Raw genomic sequence first — 23,113 nt, forward strand, 5'->3', positions numbered from 1 at the left:
TTACAGAAAGTAAATTTACCTATATTTAAATATTATCCTTATATGTATACATTATGGCTATTTTAAATCTGTTAAGTAATTGAAATTGCACTTATTTTATAAAAAAATATCTCATATAAAGAAAAAAATCTTATTCAATCCCTTTCTATAAAGGTTCGTACGCACCTGAGCGGCGCGGCGCGGCGCTTCAGCGAGCTGCACGTCGCGGCACAGAGCGTCAAAATATCATTTCTATCATTTTGTATGGCGCATATCGCACTAGAGCGGCGCTGCACAGCGCTTCACCGCGCGTTGCCGCGCGGCACGGCTGGAGAGAATATTTTGAAGCGCAGCGAAGCGACGCGCAGTGCAGTGACGCTAGTGCGACATACCCAGCGGCGCGGCACGGCGCTTCGCGCTCGTACGCGAACGGGTATAAAAGTGACGCGCAAGTGACGCGAGGTGCCGCGTACTGAAGTTGTAGTGCGGTAGGCACCGTCAAGCGGCCTGAGGTGACGCGTTCTGCAGTCGGACTGAAGCGCCGCGCCGCACCGCTCAGGTGCGTACGAACCTTTAGAGCAAGATCCCAGGACCGCCAGACGTTAAGAAGGCTACATACTTATTTTCTTAGAAAAAATATGTGTGGAATTTCTTGCCACCAGCACCAGCTATTAGAAAGTTAAGTAGAATAGAGATAGCGAGCAAACGAGCAGGCGGGTCACCTGATGTTAAGTGATTACCGCCACCCATGAACATTTGCAGCACCAGAGGAACCGCCGATGCGTTGCCGGCCTTTTAGGAATTTGTTGGTCCGCCCCTTGAATAACCCCATGTTGTAATCTAAAGAGAACACCGACGAAGGGAGTTGATTCCACAGTTTGCATGTGCGTGGAAAAAAGAATCTGGCTCAACGGGTGGTTGAAGTTCTCCAGAAACCCAGGTGGTGAAGGTGGAATTGATTGTGGTGGCGTGGGGTGCGGTTGTAGAAAAAGGAGGGTGGAATCAAACAACTATTTGGAACACTCTCCATTATAGAGGCGGTAGAACACGCAAAGAGAGCTTACGTCTCTGCGGTGTTCCAGGCGTTCCAACGAGCCGGTTAGTTTGGTATCGTCCACAAGTCGAACAGCCCGCCTTTGGATCCGATAAAATGGAAGGAGTTGGTACTGGGGTGCTCCGGCCCAAAGGTAAGAGCAGTACTCCTTATACTTGTGGCGGTTACCACAATAGAAACTAGATGGCGCTGTTCAATCGATGACGTAGTCCCGAACAAATGTACCGCCGATAGCAATCGCACTAACGGAGTTTTCTGCAATCTGGACTATATATAGAAGTTTCAAGACATAACCGTCGGCCCAGCTGGCGCTACCGAGCACAACCAACCGCTCGGTGGGAGATCTCCCCTTTGGTACGGTCGAGCCTGCACACCGCTCCCGTACATTAACACTATGCCACACATTTCTTTTCTCAGAAAGTAAGTAAGGTCTGGTGCTCCTGGGATCTTGGACCATATTATATCCCTAATCAATATTGCATAAATAAAATTAAGTACTGGCACAAAACACCACAGAATTCAAATAAATAACTTTTATAGTCCGTGTATCCGATTATTTTAAAAATAAAAATCACTTTTGCTAGTTTATTATTATGTACCTATCCGATTAATTTAAAAATTAAAAATCACTTTTATTTTACATAGTCTGAGTATCCGAATATAATATTAAAATCACTTTTACTTTTACTCGTCCATGTTTCCGTTATTTAAATGTCAAAATGACAGTTCTGTCCATCATGTTAGGAAAATGGCGGCGGGTTGTCACGCGTCAACGCGTGATCCTGACGTCAATGCGGTTGTAAAGAGTTCAGGATATTCATGTTTATCGCATGCTGGTGGGACGGGGGGCCTCCTAGGAAGCTCAGCTGGGGCCTTGTCGCCGCAGCCATTGCTGCGAACAACGGCGGGGCCCCCCCACCGCCGAATAGCGCAAAGGATGGCGGCAAAAGGGGCCTCGCTGACAACCGAAGTTTTTCGATTTCCGCTTCTTGTAACCGTTTTGCTTTTGCGCGCCGATTCTGGAACCATATTTTGACCTGTAATAGAGAAAAGGATTATTTTAAAAAAGTCGTTTTTAATGCAAAGAGATGATGGCACCTAGCGGCCGAATTTAACTAATGACTGACTGATCTATCAACGCACAACGCAAACTACTGGACGGATCGGGCTGAAAATTGGCATGCAGATAGCTATTATGACGTAGGCATCCGCTAAGAAAGGATTTTAGAAAATTCAACCCCTAAAGGGGTAAAATAGGGGTTTGAATTTTTTATTTATTTTATTTATACTTTACTAGCTTATGCTCGCGACTTCGTCCGCGTGGACTACACATAATTCAAACCCTTATTTCACCCCCTTTGGGGTGGAATTTTCAAAAATCCTTTCTTAGCGGATGCCTACATCATAATAGCTATCTGCATGCCAAATTTCAGCCCGATCCGTCCAGTAGTTTGCGTTGTGCGTTGATCGATCAGTCAGTCAGTCAGTCAGTCACCTTTTCCTTTTATATATTTAGATTGCACACAACAACAAAAAAGTAAACATTGAAAAAACATACAGGGATCTTAATCTAATAGCTGTAGCATGCAAAGGCGGCCTTATCGCTAAAGCGATCTCTTCCAGGCAACCTTTGACGAAAGGAATCACGAAAGCACGGGTTGGTTCGGCAGCCGAAAATGGTCCTAGGAAATTTGTTTTGTCCACGCGGACCAAGTCGTGGGAATAAGCTATATATAATTTACCAGACGATTTCCCGATGACTTCGTCCACGTGAATTTTGTTTTTACTCTTTGATTTTCCGAAATAAAAAGTAGGTACTTAAGTAGCCTAATCTATATCCAAGATACAAGCTATCTCTGTAGTCTGTACCTCAGGACCGCCGTGAAAATATAACAGAGAGATAGACAGAGACACACTTTCGCATAGTTTGGATAAATTGTGAACGGATTTAAATAATAAAATAAAATACAACAAAATGGTGTACGATTTTTGGAATCCCAGACGTTGGCCGGTAATTAGGTACCTACTACGACTTATCCAGACACTTACCTACATTAATTATAGTAGAATGAACTGAATTATATTTTTAAATTAATTAATTCTTCAACCTCGAAAATTTATTTAAATGCGAAGGTGCGGTTTGCGAATCAATAAACAAATCTAGGTATGTTGCTAATTTATCTAGTTAGCAATGTTTATTTGAGCGCATTAGAAATTATAATTAAATTAGTGGATTCAATCAATTATTTTTACATTTTTGAACATTAAATAATCCGTGTTGACATCACGAAAGATATTCACTGACCAGCACATAATTTAAAGCGATTAATTTAATCAATTTTATTTATGATTTTTTTTATTAATTTTACTATTTGCATAAAATATAACGATTTTTTTTTGTGAATGCCGTTTGCCGATCGAACCTAAATTTTTGCATAGGACAAAGTTTTATACACCTGTAGTTATTCACGAAAATACTAGATGAGCTCTATTTCTTTTCTGTTGACTTGGCTTTAGCTGTGTCTGGGTAACTAGTTAGCTAGTAAGTTAATACTGACCTGTGTCTCAGTGAGCCGTAGAGATGACGAGAACTCGGCTCTCTCCGCGATGCTCAAGTATTGTTTGTCCCTAAACTTCTCGAAGGCAAAGGGGTGTTGCATCATGAAGTGCCTCCACAGTTTTGTATTGGGCTTGTAATGGACTGTTTATATTTAGGTATTATAGTAGTATAGTACCTGTGTCTCTGTGAGTCGTAGAGAGGACGAGAACTCGGCTCTCTCCGCGATGCTCAAGTATTGTTTGTCCCTAAACTTCTCGAAGGCAAAGGGGTGTTGCATCATGAAGTGCCTCCACAGTTTTGTATTGGGCTTGTAATGGACTGTTTATATTTAGGTATTATAGTAGTATAGTACCTGTGTCTCTGTGAGTCGTAGAGAGGACGAGAACTCGGCTCTCTCCGCGATGCTCAAGTATTGTTTGTCCCTAAACTTCTCGAAGGCAAAGGGGTGTTGCATCATGAAGTGCCTCCACAGTTTTGTATTGGGCTTGTAATTGACTGTTTATATTTAGGTATTATAGTAGTATAGTACCTGTGTCTCTGTGAGTCGTAGAGAGGACGAGAACTCGGCTCTCTCCGCGATGCTCAAGTATTGTTTGTCCCTAAACTTCTCGAAGGCAAAGGGGTGTTGCATCATGAAGTGCCTCCACAGTTTTGTATTGGGCTTGTAATTGACTGTTTATATTTAGGTATTATAGTAGTATAGTACCTGTGTCTCTGTGAGTCGTAGAGAGGACGAGAACTCGGCTCTCTCCGCGATGCTCAAGTATTGTTTGTCCCTAAACTTCTTCTCCAAGGCGAGGAGTTGTTGCGTCGTGAAGGGCGTCCGCGGCTTTCTGTTGGGTTTGTGCTTGCGGAGCTGGCATCGCACTACTGGAGGACCCGTTGGTGGGCCGGCTGGGGACAAAATGAACATATCAAAAAACGGACCGAATTGAGAACCACCTCCTTTTCGGAAGTCGGTTAAAAAGATTGGATAGAAGCAGGCGTTACTTTGCGGAAGTCCATGATACACAAGGTTAAATTAAATAATATTTAACAAGCTTAATCTATATAATTATATAAAAGGAAAAGCTGACGGACTGACTGATCTATCAACGCACCGCTAAAACTACTGGACGGATCGGGTTGGAGATGCGGATAGCTATTATGACGTAGGCATCCGTTAAGAAAGGATTTTTGAAAATTCAACCTCTAAGGGGGTGAAATAGCGGTTTGAAATTGTGTAGTCCATGCGGAAGAAGTCGCGGAAATAAGTCTGTTCGCTATTTTTTTTTTTTTAAAGAATATTAGCCATGTTAAATGACTAATATTCCCCTTTCCTCTCCAACTAAGCGTCAAGCTTGTGCTAGGAGTAGGTACGACAATAGTGCAACGGGCGGGGTTTGAACCGTCGACATTTCGGTTTTCAGTCCACCCCTTTACCAGTTGAGCTATTGAGGCTCTGTCTGTCTGAGGCGTTGAGGCTATAATACGGCAATACAGACAATCTATAGGTCCTTACCTATAGATGTTTACCTTAACCTACTATCGATGGTACCTACGCCCTATAGTATTGCTAAACAATTTTGTAGAATTAAGGATTTTTTGAATATTAGAAAAGAAAAATTTATAGGTAAGTATTATTTTTCTTACCAAAATCATAAACATACCTTTAACTCTGCAAAATACCTACAGTAAAAGAGCGATTTTTATAAGAAATTGTAAGAGGCACTTCCTGGATCTAGGTGCCTCTTTGGATGCCTAGTCTAGGTCTAGGAAGTGTTTCATGTAACGATATTTTATATGTACAAATATGCTAATTAACAGCTTTTAATTTTTATAACAGTTTTTTACCTAGATTTTATTAAATTTGTATAACGCGAACTCGCCATCCTCACATAAACTTTAACAGTTTCCAGAGGATGGCGAACTGTTTATTTTAAAATATTGTATTAGTGAAATTTACGTGATCAATAAAAAAAAAAAAATCCTTAACCGAAAATTATTGTAATATCCATGGTGCTATAGTGCTAACTACAATAATAAATGTGTGTGTCACCGTACGATACACGACACAGTAGTCAAATAAATTGATTACTTCTCGGTATATATGGGGCCATTAACATAAATTAAGTTTAAATTCAAACTCTAATTATAAAATACAGCTTAATAAATACATCCATTTATCATTCGATAATTTTGTAATTAAGATATAATTCATATTTTGCTGATTTAGTATGTAGTAGAATGAAAAAAATTTACGAGACATTTCACTAAGGTAAACAAGTACCCTCATCTGGTGACAGAAGGGCTGACTCATTTTTTCCGCAAAGGATCAGTCTGGCTGATTAGATAATAATAGACAGTAATTAGATAACGATAGCTTTAAGTTTTACATTAGTAACACATAATTAGGGTTCCGTACTTCAAAAGGAAAAACGGAACCCTTATAGGATCACTTCGTTGTCTGTCTGTCTGTCTGTCAAGAAACCTACAGGGTACTTCCCGTTGACCTAGAATCATGAAATTTGGCAGGTAGGTAGATCTTATAGCTGACATTTGGGGAAAAATCTAAAAACCGTGAATTTAGGGTTAGATCACACAAAAAAAAATTGTGGTCATGAACTAATAATTAGTATTTTCAATTATCAAAGTAAGATAATTATATCAAGTGGGCATTAATATGAAAGGTCATCTGTACATTCTAAAACAGTTTTTTATTTATTTTTATGCATCATAGTTTTTGAATTATCGTGCAAAATATCGAAAAAATACGACTGTAGTTCGGAACCCTCATTGCGCGAGCCTGACTCGCACTTGGCCGTTTTTTATTCTTAGGTGAGTACTCGATTCTTTCGAAAACCTTCATAGCCCAGTGGTAATCGTAGTGCTCTTAAAAACCGGCCGTCATTTTGGAATTTACAATTATTATTTACAACTAGCTTATGCTCGCGACTTCGTCCGCGTGGACTACACAAATTTCAAACCCCTATTTCACCCGAATTTTCAAAAATCCTTTCTTAGCGGATGCTTACATCATAATAGCTATCTGCATGCCGAATTTCAGCTTGATCCGTCCAGTAGTTTGAGCTGTGCGTTTATAGATCAGTCAGTCAGTCAGTTACCTTTTCCTTTTGTGCACCAGCGTGCAGACTGCAGATAGCTATTATATGATTTTTATAGTCCAAGCGGACGAAGTCGCGGAAATAACAGAGTTCCCTGTCTTTCAACCGCACTCAGAGTCGCTAATCGTTACTTAAGATTGAGTTAAAACGAGACAGATTTATGTGAGAGATGTAGCTCTGTCTTGTTTTAACTAAACTTAAGTAACGATAAAGCGAATCTGAGTACGGCTGTTAGTTGTTAAAATAAACTGCTATTTATTTATTTATTGCTCATAAACAACAAATGTTTGTAATAGGTCAAGAAACTATTATGTCGTTAGACTGTTAACTAATTCTAAAGTCACAATAAAGTCAAAATATTTATAACTTGAAGTTAATTTATGAATATTCATGCGCAAGTCTGAAGTTGAACCGCCGCCGGCCGCGCTCGCGTGAATCTTTTATTCACGACTATTTACGGAGTTAGCGCACACGTACGACAAGACAGACGACAAAAAGAATATACGGCTGAGTTTGTTGTTTGTTTGTTCGTCTGTTACCTTTCACAGCCCTTCTGTTTAGCCGATTTTGACGATAGATTTGTATCCTGGAGACGGATATAATATCGGAATACTAATAAAAAAAAACTATGGTGAGCGGACTAGTTATACGTCTTTCATTTCCATCCTACACAAGGCCATCTAAAGTCTTATAGTTTTTGCATTTCACGAGAGCGAGTGGCTCATGCGTGTGTTTAACTCGTTTCGGCAAGTAAGGTAAAGTGAATGTGTGCGTTTGACAGCGCTTGCTCGCGATTGATTGGTCCGACATGCACGCACACGTACGCAATGCCCATGTAAACGACTTAACCACATGTAAAGTTCACTTGCCTTCGTGAATTGCAAGAACTGAAACACGGACAGAGTCATCGTAGTAGACCGACTGGGTAGGGAGGGACCCAACATTGGTAGGTATGTCTTTTGCGTGCGCAGGCGTCATGTCGGCGGACACAGAAGGTTACAATAAAAATAATGGCGCGAACTCGGTAACCACCGTGAAGGAATGGAAATGGAAAATAATAATTACCTAAAAGTAGTAATTTTATAGTAGGTAGGTACCTACTAAATTGTGTTTTCGATTTCATACACTTTTGAGAACATAGATATGGAAAACTCTCACGTAGATTCCTTCACGATGATTTCCTTCACCGTTATTGCTAGTGAAATTTAATTTATGTACTTAAAACACATTAAATAAATAAAACCGGCCAAGTGCGAGTCAGGCTCGCACAAGTCGTATTTTTTCGACATTTTGCACGATAATTCAAAAACTATGATACATAAAAATAAATAAAAATCTGTTTTAGAATGCACAGGTGAAGACCTTTCACATGATACCCCACTTGATATTTAGTTTTCTTACTTAGAAAATTGAAAATATTAATTATTAGTTCATGACCACAATTTAATATTTTTTGTGTGATCTAACCCTAAATTCACGGTTTTCAGATTTTTCCCCAAATGTCAGCTATAAGATCTACCTACCTGCCAAATTTCATGGTTCTAGGTCAACGGGAAATACCCTGTAGGTTTCTTGACAGACAGACGGACAGATAGACAGACAGACAACAAAGTGATCCTATAAGGGTTCCGTTTTTCCTTTTGAGGTACAGAACCCTAATAGAGGTGCGTGCCCGGAGTCGAACCCCCGACCTCTCGATTAATAGGCTAACTAGATTATTATGGCTTTTTTAACAATCTACCTGCACTGGTTCGGTACGTCCGTCTTACCGAGAATTATTTTGTTTAAAATAGTCTAAAAATTCTGTCAGAATTTCAATGAATGTTTTTAATAGATAGATTACCTATGTATTTATTTCAGGTTAGATACATAAAACTAACAACGTGGACACTAACAAACGGCCTTGTCCACAAATTCAAAGTCGCTCAGCGAGCTATGGAGAGGGCTATGTTAGGAGTTTCCTTGAGGGACAAGATCCGAAATGAGGAGATCCGCAGGAGAACCAAGGTCACTGACATAGCCCAAACTATTAGCAAGCTGAAGTGGCAGTGGGCAGGTCATGCCTGTCGTAGAGGCGATGGCCGTTGGAGCCGGAAAGTCCTTGAGTGGAGACCGCGTTTAAGCAAGCGTAGTGTGGGACGCCCTCCAGCACGATGGACCGACGATATAAAGAGGCTGGCGGAAAGTGGCTGGCTGAGGAAGGCTGAGGACCGGGTGTGGTGGCGCTCTTTAGGGAAGGCCTATGTCCAACAGTGGACGTCCACAGGCTGATGATGATGATGATGACATAAAATACACGAGGTACCTACGTATTTATTATTATTTTAAATGCGGTCAGTGAATAAGTATTAGGTACCCATACCTATCTAATAATCTACACTAATATTATAAAGAGGAAAACTTTGTTTGTTTGTTTGTTTGTTTGTTTGTACTGAATAGGCTCAAAAACTACTGGACCGATTTTAAAAATTCTTTCACCATTCGAAAGCTACATTATCCACGAGTAACATAGGCTATATTTTATTTTGGAAAAAAATAGGGTTCCGTAAGATATTTGGGTTTTTCGGACACAAGGTGTAAAAAATCAACCAGAAAAGTTACTTATTTTGCGTACGCTGCCTAAACTATAAAAGATAGAACCATAAAATGTTCTAATTAATTGTAGATCTTATAAATATCTACAAAAAAGTCCGCGACACACTATACCCATCTATGTCGAGTGAGGCACAGCAACCATTTTTTTATTTAAAAATCTTGAATTTTTTTTGGACTACATTTAAACGCGTTTATTTTACTCATGCTATTAATCCTTATCAAAATAAATGATTTCATCACTAAGAACAGTTTATGGAGATAATATTTGGTCTTTGAATGATTAAAATTGGACGTTTGGTTTTGAAGTTATGGCGAAATTAAAATATTACGATTTCTGCTGCACGGCCCGTTGTATCTACACTATAATATTATAAAGAGGAAAACTTTGTTTGTTTGTTTGTTTGTTTGTTTGTTTGTTTGTTTGTTTGGTTGTACTGAATAGGCTCAAAAACTACTGGACCGATTTTAAAAATTCTTTCACCATTCAAAAGCTACATTATCCACGAGTAACATAGGCTATATTTTATTTTGGAAAAAAATAGGGTTCCGTAAGATATTTGGGTTTTTCGGACACAAGGTGTAAAAAATCAACCAGAAAAGTTACTTATTTTGCGTACGCTGCCTAAACTATAAAAGATAGAACCATAAAATGTTCTAATTAATTGTAGATCTTATAAATATCTACAAAAAAGTCCGCGACACACTATACCCATCTATGTCGAGTGAGGCACAGCAACCATTTTTTTATTTAAAAATCTTGAATTTTTTTTGGACTACATTTAAACGCGTTTATTTTACTCATGCTATTAATCCTTATCAAAATAAATGATTTCATCACTAAGAACAGTTTATGGAGATAATATTTGGTCTTTGAATGATTAAAATTGGACGTTTGGTTTTGAAGTTATGGCGAAATTAAAATATTACGATTTCTGCTGCACGGCCCGTTGCGAAGTGGGCGTCACCAAGGCGGGGGTGCGCGTGCGGGAGGGGAGTTTAGTAATATTATAAAGAGGTAGTAGAGGAGGTAGGGGGTAATCTCTGGAACTACTGAACCGATTTTAAAAATTCTTTCACCAGTATTAAGCTACATTATTCCTGAGTGACATAGGCTATACGGGATCTTTAAAAACATAAAACCACGCGGGCGAAGCCGCGGGGATCAGCTAGTATTATATAAAGAGGTAATGTCGTTAAGTTTGTTTGTAGGGGGTAATCTTTAGAACTACTGAACCGATTTTAAAAATTCTTTCACCAGTAGAAAGCTACATTATTCCTGAGTGACATAGGCTATACGGGATCTTTAAAAACCTAAATCTACGCGGGCGAAGCCGCGGGGATCAGCTAGTAATGATAATAAAATAAAATAATTCTTATGCAAAACCTTAAGTTATTGTTACGATAATGTTCTTTGTATGCAATCTAAATAGTTACACAAACACACATTATTATGCATTCGAAACTAAACTACGTGTAAAATTGAAATTTATTCCTATTAATTATAATAATTACAGCCACTAGTGCATTACAGAGTCAATAGACAGCGTTACAACTAACGCAGACGACTGAGTTTTTAATAGACTTCCAAAAAGGAAGTTCCGAGGAGGAAGAATCAATCCAGATGCTGCAAATTACTGCATTAAGAGGAGATACTAAGTGTGATTTTATTAATTGTTTAGGTACCTACATACAGTAAAAAGCTTAAAAAATATTTTCAAAAACGTCTCCAAAGTCACTACAAAGTAAAACAATATTGCGTAAAATTTGTATTGATGTGCGCACAACCGTGCCGTGGAGTTTAAGTGAATTTGATAATTATTAAGGTGCTAAACGAGTTTTGGTCTTTGACTTTACATTATTTTCTACCGGGTATTGTATCCTTCTCTCCAGCAAATGACAAACTTAATAATAGAGATAACGAAAGCTGAGACTGGAAAAGCCTGACGCTTAGTTGGAGAGGAAAGGGGAATATTAATCATTTAACATGGCTAATATTCTTTAAAAAAAAAAAATACGCTGGAGTGTTACGCACAAACGCGTTACGAGCAATATTTCAGTCATTAAATAAGATGAATTTTGGCCAAGAATGGGCATTTCCTTTTGCCGCGCTTTTCCAGTCTCATCTTTCGTTAGCCAGACTCTGAATACGCCGATTTTTGTCTGAAAGTATCCCACTGACTGAAGTATACCAGCTATATTTATCGGTTGTCTGCAGTAGAAGTTAATTTTATGTCTGATTGTTTACGCCTGTTTTAAGTAAATCAATCGTTATGTAAATTCTTCAATTTCCTGTAGGCATTGTTTTAATTCATGAATCTCGGTCGTTGATCTCTGACTTAGGTATAATTATGTGACCTTTATTTGCAAGCGTAATTTACTACCGGTGGGACTTGGTCCTGCTATCAAATCATCATCATCATCATTATGTCTGCTATAAGACCTACCTACTAAAAGCAATAGTCAGAAAAGCAGGTTAAATTTAACTAATTTTATAAGTTATTAAAATGTTCCGTCATATAAAGCTTGCACGTGGATATAGATCACAACGCGTAGAGGCTTATCGAGAGATTTAATCTTTATAATACCCTAACTGCAATATTAACTTGATTAGGGCACAATTGCTATTGTAACCACTTAATCAGAATATCGACCTAAACACAAAAGTATTTAATAGTCGTTGAGTCGAGTCGGAACGAGACTGGCTTAAAAACCTTCAAACACTGGTATTTATACAAATCGATTCAAGATGGCTCCCCGCCACAGATCGCGTGACATCGGATGAGTCAAATATTGTCCAATTCATTAAACTAACTTCAATAAGCTAACAGTCGGCCTTTCCTGATCCTCTTCACGTCTCGTGAAATAACCGACTACCCGTTGCGTGACCCCTTCATGTTCACAACAACTAAAACAGAGGGTATTCGCCCATTATCAATCAAAACATGAAAACATTCCTTGAACTGCCCGCTGTCAGTTTTAATCACACAACAATAAATCTAAACGTTTGACCTCTCATTCGATGTACACAAAATCTGCATCATCTACTGTACTAAATTACTTGATTCTAAAGCGATTCTACCACTGGTTCGGATTGCCACGGCCTAGCGAGAAGAACCAGCAAGAAACTCGGTGGCGTCTAACTGTTCAAATTTAACAAGAAAATTGCGGGTACTTTATAAAAAAATATCTGCGGGTATATTTTTAATTTTAGTCACTTTAAATTACTCGCGTTTTCAAAAATATAACTGTGTAGATAGCAAAGCAAAATCAAGGCAACGTAAGTTAGATCCCGCTTCTGAACTAAAAGCAATAGTCAGAAAAGCAGGTTAAATTTAACTAATTTTATAAGTTATTAAAATGTTCCGTCATATAAAGCTTGCACGTGGATATAGATCACAACGCGTAGAGGCTTATCGAGAGATTTAATCTTTATAATACCCTAACTGCAATATTAACTTGATTAGGGCACAATTGCTATTGTAACCACTTAATCAGAATATCGACCTAAACACAAAAGTATTTAATAGTCGTTGAGTCTCGAGTCGGAACGAGACTGGCTTAAAAACCTTCAAACACTGGTATTTATACAAATCGATTCAAGATGGCTCCCCGCCACAGATCGCGTGACATCGGATGAGTCAAATATTGTCCAATTCATTAAACTAACTTCAATAAGCTAACACTACCTACCAAATTTAATGATTCTAAGTCAAAGGGAAGTACCCTGTAGGCTTCTTGACAGATCGACTGACAGACAGACAAACAACAAAGTGATGTAAGGATTCCGTTTTTCCTTTTGAGGTACGGAACCCTAAAAATGTTCAAGTCCTTAAAATAAAAATTACGAATCGACAAAACCATCAAAACCCATCGATTATAAAGTCAATATTCCGAATAGAGACCCGACCTGCGGCATCGATACAATGGCACAAAAAGGTACAAATAAAGCGCAGAACCTTCGCAAAAGTGATAAAATACAAACTATTCAATACCCACATCGAGATCCTAGATCCTAGGAGACATATCAATGCGAGCTGTACGCTAATGAAGATATAATATCCGTTCCGAAACGTATTTATTTCCCGCGGCCATTTTGTTTCGATGACAGCTCCCTTCGGGCACGTAATGGCGGCCAATTATTGGGATTTAGTTGTCAATGTCGCGGCTTAATTGGATTATTATTATCTGTGCGATGAATTATGCAAATGATGATGCTAGTTTAAGAGAAAATCTTACGAATCGCTGCAAAATTTCTTCATCATCATCAACCGATAGACGTCCACTGCTGGGAAGTCTCTTGTGGGGACTTCCACACGCCACGGTCTTACGTCGCGTCGCCTGAATCCAGCGGCTCCCTGCGACTCGTCTGATGTCGTATGTCCACCTAGGGAGGGGGGGACGGGGGACGAGCTGCGCAGATCGAATCCACGCTCTTTAAAGGTTCGTACGCACCTGAGCGGCGCGGCGCGGCGCTTCAGCGAGCTGCACGTCGCGGCACAGAGCTTCAAAATATCATTTCTATCATTTTGTATGGCGCATATCGCACTAGAGCGGCGCTGCACAGCGCTTCACCGCGCGTTGCCGCGCGGCACGGTTGGAGAGAATATTTTGAAGCGCAGCGAAGCGACGCGCAGTGCAGTGACGCTAGTGCGACATACCCAGCGGCGCGGCGCGGCGCTTCGCGCTCGTACGCGAACGGGTATAAAAGTGACGCGCAAGTGACGCGAGGTGCCGCGTACTGAAGTTGTAGTGCGGTAGGCACCGTCGAGCGGCCTGAGGTGACGCGTTCTGCAGTCGGACTGAAGCGCCGCGCCGCGCCGCTCAGGTGCGTACGAACCTTTATCATTAACATAATCTTCGATTGAGTAATAATATGTTTTTTTTCAGGAGCATACTTTTAACAGATTTATGAACTTGTGTAAAGGCAAGTCCAAAATAGTTTGCGGGATTTTGTTATAAAAGGTTATACCCATACCCACTTTCCTGAGGCGGAAGGTAGGAGTTGCAAGCTTATTACGGGTTCTACAAGTCTAGACCTTATGTGTATGTTCAAAGCCGTCTTTAACCTATTGGAGGCCCTGGGCACATTAGAATAATGGGGCCTGTATGATCTTGACAGAGTAGGTAAAAATAAGATGAATCGGTTATTAGTCAGTCTTGACTGGTTAACAATCACTATGGTCCTATGTTTGAGAGGGCCTTTTGATCTTTGATTTTATTGAAATAAATAATATAAAATAGGTTTTTCGGTAATAAAATATCGGTCGGTCGGTTATAGTTTGGTGATCTGGTGGCAGGGACTAGTGGGCCCCTATGAATCGTGGGCCCTTGGCACGTGCCCAGAGTGCCCAGTGGGAAAGAGGGCCCTGCGTATGTTGTGTGTGTGTGTGTGTGTGCTTGGCTAAGATCTTAAATTGGCATTCAAGACGTGAGCTGATGTGATCTAGGCGCGATGCAGAGATAATATTCCTGAACTTTTTGCGAGCATGCCTCCTCGCAGCGTTCTGTGAAACAATTTGTTATTGCTGCCGGCACGCTATGAAACAATGTTAATTATTATTAATTATTCGCACTAGAGTTCCGTTTGTGAGTCGTGAAAACGGATTAGATGATCCAGTTTAACTGTGCGTGATTTGACGTGTAGTAGAAACTAGCTTAGGTATGACTACACAAAATTCAAACCCCTGTTTTACCCTTTTAGAGATTCAATTTATAAAAATCCTTTCTCAGCATGTCTACGTCTTAAAGCTATCTGCATGCCAAATTTCAGCCCGATCCGTCGAATAGTTTGAGCTGTGCGTTGATAGATCGGTCAGTCAGTTGATTTGCCAAATGTCGAACTATCGTAGCCTGAACTCGAATCATTTTGCCGAATTATTTTTGAAGTGAAGCCTACAGAACTTTCTGCACAATATATAAACTTAGTTACAACCTAACTAGAATCTATCTAGGTAAGTATAATATCCACTATGTCTATTGCCTATTATACAATGCAATAACACGACCTACCTACAGGCTTTGACGTCTAGGTAACGAAAAAACAATCATTATCGAAAAATAATCCTTATTTTCTTCAACATAAAGTTTAAAATATATATGTATTGCTTTTAGAACAAAAATGGCAGGCTTCAGTAAAAACTTGAAGTCCGTTGACTGTATAATTTTGTGCTCGCGTTCGACTTCTTATCGCTTTATCAACACAACGTTTGTCCTTTCCTTGCACGTATTGAATCGTTTAGGTGCGAGAGCGACAGCGATGCAGCAAAACACTTTTTATCGCTTTCCACGGCGTTTAATTCCCTTGTATGCAATAGGTCATTTGATATTTTATATTTTATAGCAATTGATATTTCTAAAACAAACATTATTATGAAACTCCAGTAAGGCGATTTCGTAAAACCTGCATCAATCATCTCAATTGTTGCGATTGGCTGAATTTGTGCGATTCTTGCTGCAATAATGTAGTGTAGCCAATAGTCAGTGAGCATCAACCAATCAGAGGTGATTGCGATCGTGACATTGTAGCTGTCATTCACAGAGAAGTGCTGTCATTCTACCGCAATCGCGCAGCTGTACGCTTAGAGTACGAGAGGAGACCCGTGCTCTGTAGTGAGCCGGCAATGGGTTGATCATGATGATGACGATGAATGCAATACGCGGTCCAAAGTGCGTAAGAAAATGAGCATGGCCGCCGCTGCAAGTCGGACGAGTGAACAATTTCACAATTTGTCCGCACGGTTTTTGCGCGTCGATAATTGGCAGTCACCTGCGGCTACCCGCCGGCATAGCGGCCCTAATATGGCGACCTGCTCAGCCCTGCTTCTTGCACACGTCTGACAAATGTGTAATTATTTATTTAATATCATCCGTCGCTACCAATTTGGACGCAATTCGCATGCCGGACTCGTGGCTTTTTAGTGGCGTCCGAAATTTTCTTTTTTAGAGTTTCGTACCCGATGGGTGCCAACGGGACCCTATTACTAAGTCCGTACCATGTCTCGGATCCATGTGTCATCTCTGGCAATCGGATTAATAGAATTATGCCATCGTTATGACACGCGACGTTAGGCCGAATTTCGGCATGGGGTGCCAGGTAACCTCCCAGTGTGCCTGGGTGCTGTTGGTCCCTTTTAAATGCATCGGGCATCCGAGGGGAAGAGCAGTTGGTATTCGTGCCGGTGCACCCCGGTAACATGGCTAATAATCTCTATTCGGGGATATTGTTAGCCATGGCGCGTGTCCCTCTGACTATTAGACTTTAGAGGGCACAGTGGACGAGGCGGAGGATGGGACGCGGGCGACGCGACGTGCGCAGGATCGCGTTGTCGCCCGTTGGGTCTCTGGGGAAGGTAAGGTTAAAAAAAAAGATCTAATTTTGGCATTCCTTGGAACCGGATATTCAGTGGAATCCAAATTCAGCTCATCATTAGTACCTACGCACTTCGCAGCAGCTGTTTGTCAATTCAGTTTGGTATGAAACGATTAAGGGTTAAATATCTACCCATTTCGTTTGATGTAATTGCTTGGAAAAACAAAAAGACAGGTGGAATTTATCTAAACAAGAAACTTTTGGTAAAATTATACTAATTCATTCGACGGGAATTGCTGGGTAATAGGTATTGTATAAATATACTGGAATCATAATAATTATTAGCTTAAACGGTGAAGGGAAACATCGTGAGAAAACCTGCATGTCTGAGAGTTCGCCATAATATTCTCAAAGGTGTGTGAAGTTTGCCAATCCGCACTGGGACAGCGTGGTAGATTATTACCATTGCATGGGAGTTCTCACTTCACCATAATGTGTTCTCAAATGTGTGTGAAGTCTGCCAATCCGCATACTGGGACAGATTATTCAACACTAGAGGATGCCCGAGACTTCGTCAGCGTGGATTTAGGTTTTTAAAAATCCCGTGGGAACTCTTTGATTTTCCGGGATGAAAAGTAGCCTATGTCCTTCCCCGGGATGTAAACTAACTCTGTACCAAATTTCGTCAAAATCAGTTAAACTGTTGGGCCGTGAAAAGCTAGCAGACAGACTGACAGACACACTTTCACATTTATAATATCAATATGGATTTTGCAACTCCAAAATTCAACATTTTGCAAATTCAACATTATGAGAATTCAACATTTTAGGAATTCAACATTTTGAGCCCGAAGGATTATTACCATTAAAATTTATTTATTTATCAGAAATCAAACTCAGGACCTTCCACTGTGCCAGGGAGGTCGTCAAAAAATTCAAAAGTTTCCACGGGATTTTTAATAACCTAAAATTCTACCCAGTTCCCAGACGAATTCGCGGGCGTCATCTAGAATTTTTTTAAACGTATTGCTCTTGTATTGCTATTGACTAAACTGTGCTAGTAAAGCATAGAAGGACTGCAATAAATTTATAATAACCGCTCGTTAGCCAAGTATTCGCCACTTAAAGTAGAAACAAATTAAGTATGTTCGAGGCACGCCGCGCCTTCTAGTTATTAGTAACCGATCCAACGACGGACCAGTTTTGCGTTAGGTACACTATTTCTATTTCACTGTAAAGGTTGTTTTAAGACGGAGGCATTTGAAGACTTTGGACTCATAACAGGGCATAGCCCACTAAACAAACACCTTTTCGTTATAGGTGTCACCGACAGTCCTCTATGAGTATATGCAGGGCCTGCATGAAGGTCATTGAAACACCGACGCACATGCTGCGAGAGTGCACGGGCGTGGCAGAACAATACGAGCGCCATTTGGGTTCCTCGACCTCACTCCATGAAGCCCTCGGCAACCTGGGCGGTCTACTCGGCTTCTGGAGCGAGCTTGGATGGCTGGAGTGAAGACTTCAGCGGTGAGGGGCAATGCACGCACAACAGACGGACACGTTTAAGTGCGGAAACCAGCCCAGAGTAAAGAAAGAAAGAAGACTTTGGTGGTCTTGGTCCCAAGGTGTTGGAATGATGATCTCGAAGTCGCACTGGAAAGCGCAGTCCTCACTGGGTGGGCAGACGACATCAAACGAGTAGCAGAGAGCCGCTGGATCCAGGCGGCGCAAGACCGTGGCGTGTGGAAGTCCCTACAAGAGACCTATGTCCAGCAGTGGACGTCTATCGGTTGATGACGACGACAACGCCAACATGATTGAGACCAAATAATTTTTATTTAATAGATACTATGTAACTGATGATGCCCACGACTTCGTCAACGTGGATTTAGGGTTTTAAAAATCCCGTGGGAACTCTTTGATTTTTCGGCATAAAAGTAGCCTATATCCTTCCTCGGGATGCAAGCTATCTCTTTACCAAATTTCTTCAAAATCAGTTGAACAGATGGGCTGTGAAAGGCTAGCAGACAGACAGACAGACACACTTTCGTATTTATAATATACTAGCTTATGCTCGCGACTTCGTCCGCGTGGACTACACAAATTTCAAACCCCTATTTAACCCCCTTAGGGGTTGTATTTTTAAAAATCCTGTCTTAGCGGATGCCTACGTCATAGCTATCTGCATACCCGATCCGTCCAGTAGTTTGAGCTGTGCGTTCATAGATCAGTCAGTCAGTCCCTTCCCTTTTATATATCAGTCAGTCAGACCTTTCCCTTTTATATATTTAGAAGATTTTTTTTACTTCTTAGAGTGCCTGAAGGCGCCGACTACTTTGTAGCTTGTTGTAAATAAAAATAAACAAGTCTATGTAGGGAGTGCTAGTCTGGCTAAACACGACTAGATTTACCTAAAAGCCTATCAATTACGGATTCTTAGTCAATAGGCAACTTTCCAGAACCTTGTCGGTGCCTACACGACTAGAAAAGGCACCATGAAGCCGTGAGAAACATTGTACCTTTCTATTAGTACTACTACTTACTAACTATCTATATATATAAAAAATTCAAAGTCCTGACCGACTGACATATATATCAACGCACAGCCTAAACCGCTGGTCCTAAAGACATGAAATTTGGAGGGTCTATTCTTTTTAACGAGTAGGTATCCACTAAGAAAGGATTTTTCGAAATTCCACCCCTAAGTGGGTTAAATGGGGAATGGAAGTTTGTATGAAAGTCCGTCATTTTTCAAGTTATTTGCATGGAAATTGGTATTTGGGTTTTCGGTCACAAATGAAGAAAATATACCTACGTGTTTCAGGATTTTTGGAAAATTGGCCCATAAGGGTAGTAAAATAGCTGATGAAAGTTTGTATGGGACAGTTTTGATTATTGATACTATTAACACCCCCCCCCCCCCCCCCCCCCCCCCCGGGCGAAGCCGCGAGCAGAAGCTAGTAGATCATAATACTTTTACTATTAGGTCCTACTATATAATATTACTAGCTGATCCCCGCGGCTTCGCCCGCGTAGATTTAGGTTTTTAAAGATCCCGTATAGCCTATGTCACTCAGGAATAATGTAGCTTTCTACTGGTGAAAGAATTTTTAAAATCGGTTCAGTAGTTCTAAAGATTACCCCCTACAAACAAACTTAACGACATTACCTCTTTATATAATAATAATATAATACAACGGGCCGTGCAGCAGAAATCGTAATATTTTAATTTCGCCATAACTTCAAAACCAAACGTCCAATTTTAATCATTCAAAGACCAAATATTATCTCCATAAACTGTTCTTAGTGATGAAATCATTTATTTTGATAAGGATTAATAGCATGAGTAAAATAAACGCGTTTAAATGTAGTCCAAAAAAAAATTCAAGATTTTTAAATAAAAAAATGGTTGCTGTGCCTCACTCGACATAGATGGGTATAGTGTGTCGCGGACTTTTTTGTAGATATTTATAAGATCTACAATTAATTAGAACATTTTATGGTTCTATCTTTTATAGTTTAGGCAGCGTACGAAAAATAAGTAACTTTTCTGGTTGATTTTTTACACCTTGTGTCCGAAAAACCCAAATATCTTACGGAACCCTATTTTTTTCCAAAATAAAATATAGCCTATGTTACTCGTGGATAATGTAGCTTTCGAATGGTGAAAGAATTTTTAAAATCGGTCCAGTAGTTTTTGAGCCTATTCAGTACAAACAAACAAACAAACAAACAAACAAACAAACAAACAAAGTTTTCCTCTTTATAATATTAGTGTAGATAAAGATAGAAAATCTGTAGAAAATATTGTACATCGACCTTTAGAAAGATATAGTTGAAAAAAATCTATTTGTATTTGAAATCTATTTTTATCCGTTTTCTAAAGAACATAAAAACATAAGTATTCTTATCTACTTGAACATACTTTTTACCGGACACACCTACTTGAACTGATCGTCTATAGGTACTCTATATAATTACGACTTAATCCAAGATTCTTTGAAATCTGAAGAAATTACGCTAATTTGTTGAGATTTCAAGGAATCCGTAGCACGATGCGTGCAGGTGCCTTATTTAGCACATGATTACCGATATATCTCATTTGCATACATCACAGAATACAGAATACATATAGAAATGGTATAAGAGCGTGAGATTGTCGTCACGCAGATGTTCAGGGACACATCAGTGCGTATTATTCTAAAAATCAAACGTATTTGTATAGTGTACAGTTTGAAAAAATTAAGTTGCTTTGGATGCTAGAATCTGCTAGATACACCTATGTGTTTCGCGTTAATATATAATTTTTATCCTTCTCACTATACGTGTAGGATAAACGCTAAAATTTTACCCTTCTCATTCAGAGAGGAGACCCGTGCTCTGTAGTGAGCCTGCGATGGGTTGATCATGATGATGCTGATATATTTTTAAGTTTCCTGTGAGATTTCTTTGATTTTCGTGTTGAGAATGCAAGGTCAAATGTCAAGATCAGTTCATCGGTTGAGATGTGAAAGACACACTTTCGCATTTATAATGCCTACTCTATCTGTGTATTTGTTGTTTTTGACTGAATAACTACCCCTATTCTAAATGTGGAAGTGTGTTTGTTTGTAGGTTTGTTGGTTTGTCCTTCCATCACGTCGCAACGGAGCAACGAATCGACGTGATTTTTTGCATGGCTACTTTTTATCCCGGAAAGTTAGAGTTCCCACGGGATTTTTATAAACCTAAAATAAACGCAGACGAGGTCGTGGGCATCAGCTAGTAGAGGATATTTATATTACTATTATAACATTACCTAATAGGGATAACTTTTCCCCACCACTTTGTCCATGTGGATTAAGTTTCCAAATGGATTTTTTCAAATTTATTTCTTAGTGCACCTTTGGGTAGTAGGTAGATACTATATACCTACCTAATAATTTTAAATACATTATCAAAAATTGCGTAACCGGCAGGAATCGAACCTGCATCTTCTGGGTTCGCGCCCGATGCCTTGACCACTCGGCCACGGTCTCGCTTACTGCCAGTGGCGAAATTGGTGATATGTATGTTAACTCAGTACTGAAGCGACTGTTCAATGCCATCTAGTAGCGACACTTTGCAGTTATCGAAACTACTTTCAAAGGCCCATATTACAATGCAGCTCTTTGAACGAGAAATGACATTATTTGCTTTTTACTATATTTTTGAAGTGTAAGTAAAACACTAAAAAAATATAAAAAAAAATATACCTACCTACTCAAGATATGTTTCCTTGAATCTGTGGTTCGGGTTTGTGATGTTTGTTAGTCAGCCAGTCACGATACCATTTGACGTGTATATCTAGATGTAGAATTCTGTAGCTTCATGTGCGCAGACCATTAACTTTATTTTCTCAGAAAGTAGGCAAGATTTAGACCTAGCTTCCACTAACCTTATTATACCCATTACGCACCTCATATTATTAGGAAGGCACTTAGTCATTTGCATACGCTGTCATTATTTTTAATTAGCATTTTTTCTCATACCGGTATGTCACGTATGTAACCGTACATACTACATAGTTACCCATTACGTGATGGATTTTAATTAAAACGTCTTTGGTTCCAAATGGATTCAAGATCCAATTCTATTAGCTTTTTTAGAGTTCTGTGGTAAAAAGGCCAGTAATTTTATTTTCTCGGAAAATAGACAAGATTTATACAAATACAAATTATTTATTTGCTGATTGTAGGTTACATTTATAAGTTTTTTGTTTCGAGCTACAATCTACCATATTATGGTGTGCAAATTTGAATAGGTACACAAATATAAATATTAATAGGAATCCTTACTATTACTGCAACACAACAATTATTTATTAATACAATAGCTCAAATATCTCATTATTAACATATTATTCATTATAATTAATCAATTCTTATTATTTTGCATTTTTTTAAAAAATAAGTTTAATAAGTAATTAATAAGTAAGTCATAAAATTATTATAATCTAATTAATGGCAAAATTTGGACCTAGCTCCTACCTATAGCATACTTTAGTACTATTACAAATTCTGTGCCTATAGCTAGCAGTACAGTCAGCAACAAAGCTAGGTTTGCAGTTTGCACCCGTCCATAGTCGATTGTACTGGCGAGTTCAAACCTAGCTTTGTTGCTGACTGTACCAACTTGATCATTTGCATACGCCGTAGGTAATTAGTGGTAATTTGCAGTTTTTGTTATGCAAATGAACTATTTACTTGCTACGTGGTGGATTGAAGAACTGAGGCATTAGCCGTTTATCCACAATTTAATAAATGGCGTACAAAAAAAACCGCCCAAGTACGAGTCAGACTCGCGCAACGAGGGTTCCGTACTACAGTCGTATTTTTTCGACAGTTTGCACGATAATTCAAAAACTATGATGCATAAAAATAAATAAAAATTTGTTTTAGAATTTACAGGTGAAGACCTTTCATATGATACCCCCCACTTGATACAGTTATCTTACTTCGAAAATTGAAAATACAAATTATTAGTTCATG

General features: G+C 39.4%; 1 protein-coding gene across 1 annotated transcript in view; it reads right to left on the reverse strand.

The window, feature by feature from the left end:
• Positions 1 to 1,421: 1,421 nt before the first annotated feature.
• The window catches only part of LOC117993447 (muscle segmentation homeobox-like), a 39,184-nt gene continuing 17,492 nt past the window's right edge, over positions 1,422 to 23,113 (reverse strand). Inside the window, exons 2-3 of the mRNA XM_069507001.1 lie at positions 4,300 to 4,487; positions 1,422 to 2,070 (exon numbers count right to left, since the gene is read on the reverse strand). Of these exons, the coding sequence (XP_069363102.1) occupies positions 1,822 to 2,070; positions 4,300 to 4,487 (437 nt within the window). The 3' untranslated portion in view covers positions 1,422 to 1,821. The remainder of the gene's footprint in view (positions 2,071 to 4,299; positions 4,488 to 23,113) is intronic.

Source organism: Maniola hyperantus, chromosome 24, assembly GCF_902806685.2.
Source record: "Maniola hyperantus chromosome 24, iAphHyp1.2, whole genome shotgun sequence".
Classification (NCBI taxonomy): Eukaryota; Metazoa; Arthropoda; class Insecta; order Lepidoptera; family Nymphalidae; genus Maniola; species Maniola hyperantus.